The sequence below is a fragment of the Plecotus auritus genome (genome assembly GCF_963455305.1).
Source record: "Plecotus auritus genome assembly, chromosome: 2".
Classification (NCBI taxonomy): Eukaryota; Metazoa; Chordata; class Mammalia; order Chiroptera; family Vespertilionidae; genus Plecotus; species Plecotus auritus.
This window is the reverse complement of record NC_137771.1, coordinates 222,332,136-222,343,210: the sequence shown is the minus strand read 5'-3', so window position 1 is coordinate 222,343,210 and position 11,075 is coordinate 222,332,136. Positions and strand designations below refer to the sequence as shown.

The 11,075-nt window shown below is 51.1% G+C and overlaps 1 protein-coding gene across 3 annotated transcripts in view; it reads left to right on the top strand.

Annotated features, from left to right (window-relative positions):
* The first annotated feature begins 1,946 nt into the window (after positions 1 to 1,946).
* The window catches only part of ABCG1 (ATP binding cassette subfamily G member 1), a 49,042-nt gene continuing 39,913 nt past the window's right edge, over positions 1,947 to 11,075 (top strand). For 2 of the 3 annotated variants that reach the window (XM_080654983.1, XM_080654982.1), the window contains exons 1-2: positions 1,947 to 2,117; positions 8,244 to 8,487. In XM_080654983.1, coding sequence (XP_080511109.1) covers positions 2,076 to 2,117; positions 8,244 to 8,487 — 286 coding nt within the window. In that variant the 5' untranslated portion in view covers positions 1,947 to 2,075. Of the gene's footprint in view, positions 2,118 to 5,948; positions 6,032 to 8,243; positions 8,488 to 11,075 lie in introns of those variants that run through there. The other variant, XM_080654984.1, reaches the window with a different exon arrangement.

Genomic DNA, 11,075 nt, shown 5'->3' with positions numbered 1-11,075 from the left:
CAGCCGGGGAGGGACCGTGGGAGGGCTCCAGGGCATGTCTGGCTCATCTTGCTCAGTCCCAATCGGCCAGACCCCAGCAGCAAGCTAACCTACGGGTTGGAGAATCTGCCCCTTGGTGGTCAGTGCACGTCATAGTGAGCAGTTGAGCGGCCTTAGCATATCATTAGCATATTTTGCTTTGATTGGTTGAACGGGTGACTGGGTGACTGGACACTTAGCATATTAGGCTTTTATTATATAGGATTTGCCCCTGGAGCAAGTGGTGGCTGTAGGGTTATCCACAACCCTGGGCCCCAGAAATTAGGCACCTTGGACTATGCCCTTTGGCCTAAACTTTCCCCAGGAGGTTGTGGATTTGAATCCTCTTTCCAGAACATTCAGAGGTTGTTGGCTCCGCTGTTCAGTACATTAAAGGCACCACATAACCTCCTGGGCCTGGCACATGGATACCAGCACCTGGAAATACAGCAGGCTGGTAGAACAGAGGTAATGCATGGATTCTTCAAGTGAAACTATTCAGACAAAAGCCCCCTGTGGGTGTGAAATCCACCTGCCTGGCATAAAGAGCTGTGCCTCATCTGAGGTGTGGATGGTGAGCGGAGACCTAGGTGGGCTGGAGGTGAAAAGAAATGCATTCCTGTGTGCAGTCCCAACATGAAAACTACTGAACAAAACACAGCCTCTGAGATTGGGAGTAAAGAATGCCTTGTCACCATGGTTACCAAAAAATAGTCCCGCTTATCTATAATAATAAAAGTGTAATATGCTAATTAGACCGAACAGCTGAACGACCTTCCAGATGTCATTCTGGACGTCCTTCCGGACAAAGCCGCTGCAGCGGGGGCTGAGGCAGAGGCAGTTAGGGGCAATCAGGCAGGCAGGCAGAGTGGTTAGGGGCTATCAGGCAGGCAGGTGAGTGGTTAGGAGTGATCAGGCAGGCAGGCAGGCAAGTGGTTAGGGGCGATCAGGCAGGCAGGCAAGTGGTTAGGGGTGATCAGGCGGGCAGGCAGATGAGCAGTTAGGGGCCAGCGGTCCCAGATTGCGAGAGGGATGTCCGACTGCCAGTTTCAGGCCTAAACTGGCAGTCGGACATCCCCCGAGGGGTCCTGAATTGCGAGAGGGTGCAGGCTGGGCTGAGAGACCCTCCCCCACCCCCCATGCATGAATTTCGTGCACTGGCCTCTAGTATATAATAAAGGCTTTAGCAGATGCCAGGCCATCTGATATTCTAGTCTGAGTCTAAATGAGAGGGTGTCTGGAGTGTCATTCCTTACTCAGTTATGGGTACACAGCTGTGGACCAGGTACAGGGCCAGGCATTGGAAACATCACTCTCATCACTCTGCAAAAGCAAGCCTTTTACTTTATACTGGCACAAAGCAATGTTGCATATGAGTGTATATTGCTGCCTCAGTGTGTGTGTGTGTGTGTGTGTGTGTGTGTGTGTGTGTGTAGGGGGTCACCCTAGATGCGAGCTATAATGGGGAAGGGGGTGTTGGAGCGGCCATCTCCTCATTAGTCTTCATGGGCTAATGAAGAGAGGTGCACAAGAAAGAAAAATGAAAAGAGAAGACCCCCTTTCCTTTCCCCTCCCTCCCAGGATTCCTAGTCTGGCGGTCCTAGAGGGGGGACACCCCTCTCCCCGGCCCCCCGCTGTCTGTGGGAGCCCTGGGCCGCTGGCCTAGCCCCCGCCTGTTTCCAGACTCGGGGCGGGGGGTGAGGGGGTTCCGGTGCTGAGGAGGGCCCACAGTGCCTGTTAGGCTCAGGGGCGTGAAAGGCTCTGGGAGTGGGATGCCGGGGAGCTGGGCCAGCAGCCCCCAGCAGGAGCAAAACAAGACCACGCGCACCTGTCGGCCCCGCCCAACACCGCACACTGGCCAATGGTTGGTCGTGGGCTGGTCATGGGCGGGGCCAACGCGGGGCGGGGTCGGAGCCCCAGCAGCCCGGGGAGCCCGAGCCAGCGCGGGGCGCAGCGGCTGAGCCCCGAGTGAGCGAGCGCAGCCTCGCGCCCGCCGCCCGTCGCTGTCGCCGCCGCAGCCGCCGCCGCCGACCCGCCGTCCCCGCCGTCCCCGGGGCATGGCCTGTCTGACGGCCGCTTTCTCGGTCGGCACCGCCTTGGTGAGTGAGCGCATCTTCCGCCCCTGGGGCTTAGTGCTGTTTTCCAGGAGAGCAAGAAACACAAAGACCCGCGCCCTCACCTTGACACCTGCCCCTGGGTCCCCGAGGAGGTGCCCGTCTCCCATCGCCCACATCTGGCCACCTGGCTCTCGGAATGCTCCTTGCACCAGCTGAGGACGCCGGGAAGGTGGAGGGGCCAGGAGTGGGCGGGAGGCGGCCAGCATCCGCACAGACGGCCTTGACCTCGTCCGCCGGAGGCTGAGGGGCTTGGGGCCTGCGGACCTGAAGCGCACTGGGGAGGGGGGCAGCCTGGGCTGGAGAGGGTCCCATCCCCCGCTGGCGCGCGCGACCCGGGCTCCTGGAGCCGGCACTTCTCGCACCACCCTCCGGAGCGCCGGGCACGGTCTGGGGAACAAAAGAGGGAGCTGCTTCCCGAAGCCAGAGCCCGCACTGCCCCTGAGCTTCCCGGGGTCTGTCCGCTGGGATCTGCTGGGGACGGAGCGGGGTCCCGGGTTAGGCAGACAAGAGCGAGCCTGGATACCGGCAGGCCACCTTTCTGCGCCCTTTGGAGAGACGGGGTGGGGACAGAGGCGCTCATTTACCGTCTCCGGAGGTACCAGCTCTGAAGGGGGACCACTGGGTGCCTGGGAATTCATTGCTACAGACAGCAAGCGCTATTCCCAAGGGCGGTCAAGAGTCTCCTCTTGCTGGCTTACAATAGCTCCTTAAACTCACGTTAGAACAAAACAAACAACAAATAACCATCGACCCACGCATCAGAGGGCTTTTCATTTCTATGCCGAGCAAGCCGGCATTGCCGTTTGGTACTTATGGACTAGATTTCAGGTCACCTGAAGTGCCAATAGAGAATATTATGTATTTCAACCCATACCGCCCTCCCCATCCATCCCTCTTTCTATCCTCTGTGTATTTACTATCCTGCCAGTTCCTTCCCATAGGCTGCAAGCCCATAGCGCACAGCGATTTGTCACCCCCACCCATCCCCCTATTTCATTTTTAGCATCCTGTATTGAAGTCAGCAGGGCTCAGCGGTATTTAACCGACAGTTACCTTAAGCTCAAGAAAAAAAAAAGGAAAAAAAAAGTAGCCGGGTTTTTGCGCATGCTCTGTTCTGCCAACTGCATCCTGTGATTCCAAACAGGTTACTGTAGAACACACCGCGCCTCGCCAGCTCATTATATAATGATTTTGTGTAAACCGATAGAATGGGGCCGCGCGCATGCTAAGGAGGTTGGTGGAGTAGGGGAGAGCAGGCGACTCGCAGGCCGGTCCCATCTCTGGGTTTGCTTTGCTTGACAGATAAGAGGGGATGAAAACCCGGAAAGGCAAGTCCCTCCTCAGGACATTTGCTTTAATCCGGTTGAGTGTTTGGATCGCACTTGGCAGTTCTACCTTTTCATTTGCCCCCTTCTTTGGTATTTCTTAATCATGCCGATAATGAAGAATTAAGGAGTTTATTACTGATAGTTGTAGGTAAAGAAAGTTTCTGGTCTTTTAGGTACTGGGTAAGCCTTGAAGTTCTTTCAAAGCTGCCAAAGTGGCTTATACGTGTGGGAAAAGAATGAATCAGAACATGTTGAAGTATAGAGGTGTTTATGTCAAGATTGTTATGTTACATCATGGTTGATACAGACCCGGAACGCAAGTGTTTTGTTCTCACATGGAGGTGCTAGTGGCTGTTTTTTGTGGGTTTTTTTTGTTGTTGTTTTTTTCAGAGAATTTTTTCTTTTCAAATCAATTTCCTCCCTGAAAAAAGTAGCCGGGTTTTCTAAAATAATAATAATAAATTCTACTCAGGACATAAACCATGAGCCCTGGAGAGCTCCTGAAGTTTGCTTTCCCGTCACCCTGGCTCTGGGGTTTAGCCCAGGCAGACTAGCCAGAGGTGAATTTAAAGAGAGTAAGTAGGCAGTACCGCCTGGGTAGTGGAGTCCCTGAGCTGGCGGGAGGGGAGGCACGGGTTTCAATGGGATGGCGGTATCTGGGCCTGTTTGAAGCCGGGTTTGGGCTTTGGTGAGGTTGGCATTCCGAGTGACCATGCAAGTGGCACCTGCCCTTTGCTGTGAAGGGTGTGCTATTTGGGTTATTTTCCCTCAGGCCGTGGCCTTGAGAATTCTCCTCAGTACATTTTCCGCTAATGTGCCCAGGGTACCAAGGACGGATCTGCCTAGGTGGACACCAAGGCCAGTGATGAGAAACTGGACAGAGAAGTGAGAGAGAGGGCGTGCCAGCACCTGGTGCCTGCGAGCTCCTCTTCCCTTCCCTCCCTTCCTCATGATGCTGTGTGTGTGTGTGCGTGTGTGTGTGTGTGTGTGTGTGTGTGTGTGTGTGTGTGTTTCTATCTCTAACTAGGCTTTCCTGGGTAAGTAGAGTGAGCCAGGCTCATAGTGACCTGGGGGTCTGCTACCTGTTAGAGACCCTCCCAGCTAAATAGGCATCTCATATGTTATCATTCAAATTGACATGAGCACCCAAGGAAGCATTCTCATCAACAGCAAGCAGGACCACTCCAAGCCTGGGCTCCTTGGCATCCAACACCCGGGCATGGACTTCCTGCTCTTTACCATTTATTACGCAGCGCACATTGTGCATGGAGAGGGCGAGGTCAAGACAATGCTTCCGTAAGGCAGGGAAACACACAGTGGGAAGGAATCAGTGGGGAGGGAAGATGGATTTGTTTCATTATTAATGAGCTCAGGAGGCTGAGGACAGCGAGCTGTAACCTACATTGGCGGTTGCTCTCATCTGAGGATGTGTTTCCAGAGAGCTGGTCTATTTCAGAGTGACAGCCACTGCCTCCCATCATACAGGATCCCATGATTTTATTAATTGGGCGAGGCCATTGGACACCCATGGAGGAAGGGTGGATAATGGTGTACACAGCCTCGGTGTCAGTGTAGCTGGGGGTGGGATTGTATGGTTTCTCACCTTTCTGTGTGTGGCCTTCCCTATAATGGACAGGGGCTGGGATGACCCAGGGTCACCTATAACTTGCCTGTAAAAAGCTAAGCACTGTTAAGGATGCTGGCTGGGAGGACAGGATGCAGATATGGAAGCCGCACAGAGCTGGACCCTGGCCTGGCTACTCACTAACGGTGGGGTCTTGGGCAGGTCCGGCAGTCTCTCTGTGCCTTAGATCCCTCCTCTGAAATGGATGAGGGGGGAGACGATAAAACGCTGCTAGAGTTGGGGAGATAGTAAGCGGCATAATCTCTGCATCCTGGAGTTTAAAGGGCTCATTGTACTTGCTGCATCAAGAATCGCTGTTTATAGTCACACCTACTATGCACAAGGTGTTATTGTTTAATACTTTAAATAGTGAGTACTCGCCTCTGGCTTCTCTTTCTCTCTCTCATTACCAAATCATTTAGTCACCCAGGTTTGTCCTGCCCAGGACTGCATGTCCCCTCTGAGTCTCTGCATGGACTCCTTGTAGCTCTTGCCTCACAGTCTTATAACTAATTGCCTGTATTCTTGCCTGGGGCTCAATCTTGAACATGAGCTTGTTGAGGCCATAGGCCATGTCTGTGTGGCTGACTGCTAACCCTCCGGGCTTTATTTGGCGATCAATTTGTTAAATGAATGAGTAAGTGAGGAGTAGATAAGCTTAGGGTCTAGAGGGGGGAAAGCCAGGCCCTTATCATAATACAGGTCTGGCATCTGCTACAGCCCATGAGCGGATGGTTGGAGTAATGGCTGTTCATCCCTATATTCATCACAACGGAAAGCTGTGACCTATTCCTGGGCCTGTGCAGGAGTTGACACTTGTAATGGATTCTGGGGGAGGGCATAGGTGGTCTGTAGCAGCTGGAAGTCCAGGGGGACCACCACTGGAGCGGAGTTGCTGGCTACTCCTTGCCCCCAACTGAACACACAACAATGGGAGATCCCAGGTAAGAGCCACGTCTGTCAGCAGAATGTGGGCGTGAACCATAGGTTAGCCTTTTCACTTGGTTGGGATGGTGGCGATGAGAACAAACCTGGGGGACCAGGCCTGGAGCTAATTGTCTTGCTCATTGCTTCCTTTGCTATCCCCCAAGGCCAGAATTTGGTGCTTTGAGGGCAATGATGGAGTCAAAGTGTGTGATAAACCCGGGACAGCAGCATGTGCCCTCCAGGACAAGATGAGTGGGCAAAGGGTTGGCATTTGGGTGCCAGAGCTGAAGTTGTAAGTTTTCTCCTCTTCAGCCAACACCGAGAGCATGAGCTGTGGCAGGGTCTGCTATTACTCCTCCAAGAGGCCTGGGCACAGAAGGCCTGGGGTGAGCTCGGAGGCAGAGGTGGCATCCTGTCATGCCAGGGCTCTAAGGAGCCCCGATGTTGAGCCAACACAGACCTTCCCTGACTTCCGGAATGTATGAACCTACTTACATTTGCATTTGAAACGTTTCATATGCTCCGTGCCAGTAGCAAACCAAGCTTAATTTTGTCGGTATTGTTCGGCACTTACATTTTTATTCTCCGAGTGTTATAGTCAGTTAAGATTTCCAGAGGTTAAGCCTTCCAGAGGGCAGGAGATGCCTGAGGTGTGTGTGTGTGTGTGTGTGTGTGTGTGTGTGTGTGTGTGTACGTGTACCTGTGTCCTTTTCTTAAATGTCAAAGCAACATTTTCAAACATCACAAGAACCAGAAACCCCTATGCCCACATCTGCTCAGCCCTCTGTGCTTGAGACATTCAAAACCAAGCCCTCCAAGCTTTGTGAGCCCTTAGGTACCCGATGGAAAAAAGGCCAGGTCTTGAGGACACAGCCAGGTCCTCCATTGGGCATTCCATGGGGGGAGGGCTTGTCTTGGCCACAGACAGGAGTTGCTAGGTTTGTAGGAATATTTATGGATGATCCACTCTCAGGTTTGTTTTGGATTTTTTTGTTAGAAACAATAATGATAGAAAGCTATCAGCTCTAAAGCCACGGGCCTAACAAAGCTATGGAAAAATAACGGTACGGTGTTCCTCTTCAGCACACACAACAGCGCCCAGTGTGTCCCCAGTCCTACCGCAGTCACGAGGTCCTAAATTACCCAAGACAGTTATCCATGGCCTCTCCCCATCAGGCCAACTGCCTTCAGCAATATGAAGGAGCATCGCCAGCGGCTCGTGCTTTGGGCCTCTGTGGAAGGTTCCCTCTTGAGTCAAGAGAAAGCACAGCATAATATTTGCCCACCCCATGGTTCTTCTGAGTTTTGGCAGTACCTGAAGCATATTGATTTGTTCAGGGTTGCCAAACTGTTAGAAAAAGATATTCCTTTCTTTGCATAAATACCCTTGGTTCTTGGCACCTCTGTAGCAGGTGACTCCCAATGGAAGCTTGAAAGCCACTGTAGCTACAAAAGGTTAGGTACTCACGTGATGCAGTGGAAGGGGCATCTAAGGTGTCTTCTTTTTGATGACTCAGATTCTGGGATCACTTCTGCCCCTCACTTGATTATAGGGCTCAGAGCAAGTTCAAGTTCCTTAAATTGTCTGCGCCTCCGTTTCCTCGTCTGTTGAACAGAGAACAAATATTAATCTTTCTTACCTTTTTTCAGTGCTATTATTAAGATATGATGAGAGAGGAGAATTGAGAGTGGTTTGGAAAATTTACAAGGGAAACATAAAGGCCAACTCCCACAAAACCCAGAGGTTCAAGTGGTGTCATTGCTCTTGAGAAGTGCTGATAAGGTTACACGAGAAAGACACTGAAAGAGCTCATTTTAAATGAAACTTTCAGTTGCACAGTTTTTAGGAGCCTTATGTACCTTTATTAGGATTTTTAATGAGTGGACTGTACATAGATAACATTTTATGGTGGCCAGTATTTCATTCTTTGGTTATTATTCATTTATAATGGTTTTGTGATTAGATTTTTATGATTCCAAAGGAAGACTGGTAGATAAGTTTAATATCTTATCTTCAATACTGTTTTAATAGAAGAAAAAGTGATGGCTAGCGATAACACATTTCTCTGGGTAACTTTGCTTCTCCCACCGAAGTCACTTTGTAGTTTAACAAGTGTTGCTATAAGTATTCAATGACCTGGGGACTGGCCACCAGGCTCAAGGTCCCCTCTGCTCTTCTCCCCGATGTGATTTGTAACCTCTCTTGGTGCTTCCTCCCTGTCTTTGTAGAACACCAGCAATTACTCTGTAGTGATGACGGAGCTCAAGTCAGTGTGCGTCTCGGTGGACGAGGTGGTCTCCAGCAACACGGAGCTGTGCGAGAAGGATCTGCTGAATGGGCATCTGAAGAAAGTGGACAACAACCTCACAGAGGCCCAGCGCTTGTCCTCCCTGCCTCGGAGGGCGGCTATCAACATTGAATTCAAGGACCTTTCCTACTCGGTCCCAGAAGGCCCCTGGTGGAAGAAAAAAGGTAGGAGGGCGGCTGCTGTGTTGGGAGGTGGGAAGAACCTGTGAAGGAAGCAACAGGTGGTTTGGGGAAATCGGGGTCTGGCAGTGGGAGGCTGTCACTCTGCGGTGGCCAGTATGTTGCATTACTTTATGCCTGTTTGTTTTTTTCTCACCTATAATATGAAAAGGTGGATTAGATGATTCAAGACTCGTGGTGGCTCTTAACTTCTCATATGAGTACAAAGAATTCACAAAGATGGGCCAGTGTCCAGGTGTGCTGGATTCTGGAGTGCACTCAGAGGGTCCTCTTTACTGGAGGCTGTTTATGTTAGTCTTTCAAGATGGGACTGTTTTTGGTTTGTTGTTTTTTGTTTTGTTTTTTTTTTTTTTTTTTAATGTTTCAGAGCAAAATGGAAGGCAGGAGCTCCCTCCCAGGTTTGAAGTGTTAGAAGGTAGCTGGTGACTTAGCGTGACCTCTCTCAAAACCAATCATTTACGTTTAAGGATCTTTAAAGGACTCTCATGAATGGTGTTGATGGGATATTAAAAGCACACACATTGTTGGCAAATGAACCATAGAAATGAAAACAGAAGAGACAGGGAGGATGGAACTTGGGAGGTCTCTGGAAAGCCACACAGTTCCTGAGTTTGCTACCAGCTTGTTGCACGTCAGTGGCAATTGGCAAAGGACGGTATTTTGAGTTTTCTTAGCAGCCTGGATGTTCCTTTGCCGGCTCCAGGTTTTCAGAGTGTGTGGAGTCAGTGCCACCTGGGTTGGTATTTCTGACCTATTTCTTCCTGTGGCACTTATTCCTCACCTCCCTGTACTTCGCTCCCTGCCTTCATTATCCATCCAACTTTCTGGAGGGCGGGAGAGGACACGTTACACATCATCAAGAAATGATGGTCCCTAGTTTCTAGCAAATTATTTAAATCATCTTGAAAATGTATGAGCCTATTGAAATGTCAGCACAGGGTTTCAGCCTTTTTCTCCTGAACTTGAAATAAGATTTTACAAAAAAAAAAAAAAAAACAACCACACCAAACAAACGAACAAAAACACAACAACAATGCACCAAGTGACCAGAGGGCCTTGTTATGTTCGGCTTGACTTGTCTGCGTAGACAAATTGTGGCAAGCCCATGGGCAGCATAGACCAGCTTTGGTCCATCTGGTACACGTGGCCTCAGGAATGTTGTCCTGATGGCTGGAAATGCTTGGATGGCTTTCCTGTAAATGGGAAGAGAGCCTGCAATGCCGAGATGCAAACATCTGCAAACAGAGTCTTGGTTTGCAGGCCAACACAGTAGGTACTCAACCATTGTTTGCACGTGAAGAACATCATGTCCTAGTCAGGTATGTGGCTTGTCCACCCTGTATTCTCTGAGTGTTAGAACTGGTCCCACTAATTGTCCAACTTCACCGACGTGACGAAGTCTTAGTCAGTGAGGGAGGGGCCGCCACTTGGAAGTTCAGCTCAAGTGGCTGACAGATAGACACTTGCCCGACAGTAACCGCTGTTACTCAGGAGGGGTGGAGGAGGACGTGAGCCCCGAGGGACCTGCCCATGAGTCAGAGATGGTCAGGGCCCGAGGAAGCTGGGCGTGATGGGGTTTCTGTATCCCTGTGGCTGGTTTGTTGACCAGCAAAGCCCATTTTCTGGCTTTCTCCCAGGCTCCATCCTCAGGAGCAGCACCTGTGTCTGCCCTTCCCCCACTGCGTATCCCATCCTGTCCTTTGTTCTTGGCACCCTGCAATTTAGGATTTAGATGAGTTCACTGCGGCATCAATTCAGGGTGTGAAATACTGGTCCACCTTCTCACTGAACAGAAAGGAAACTGAGTGGTTAAGGCTTGCCCATGTGCCCCAGCTAGCCAGGCAGGCCTGGGTCTGTGGGGCGGTGATTTCTAACTCTGCAGTCTGACCTGGTGCCTGTGCCTCGCCTGGCACAGGCCCTCAGGGATGCCCGGGTCCCTGGGCTGCCTCTGCAGGGCTGGTGCTCGCGGGTTTTGCTCTGCTGCCGTGTGCTGGACTGGTTGCCCCATTAGACTGGAGGCTGCACCCATGGAAGCCTCGAGTTTTCCTGAATCAGCGCTCACTGCATCCTCATCACCAGCAGGCTCGCCGGTGCTACATCTCCAGTGAGCTAGTAGCTTGGGGACCAACCACATTTCCCCAACTGATAGGATGTACAGTACTGTAGATGTGTTCTCTCTTTTCCGCGTCCAGCACAGAAAAGGAACAGGTCCGGTTCCTGAGTGGAGGAGCTGAGGATTAAGAAATAAAAGAAAGAAAGAGACCAGATAGAAAGATAGAAACAAAGCTGGGAGCCAGGTGGGACGCCATCCTCTCTGATGGAGAGGCAGGGACCCCGGAGCCCACACAGCACATTTATTTTATACCCCCAAATACCAGGAAGTATCACCAAAACTTAGGATCAAAGGAGCTTATTTGCATTCTTGAGTAGGCCCTAGCATTCCTGGTGCTTGCCTGGATTTACATATAAAGCCCGCTCCCCAGCACCTGGACAAAGGTAAAAAGTCAGTACTGATAACGCCCCCCACCTTCTTGGGGAGGGCATAACCGAGACGCGGCTCTGCCAGTCACCTC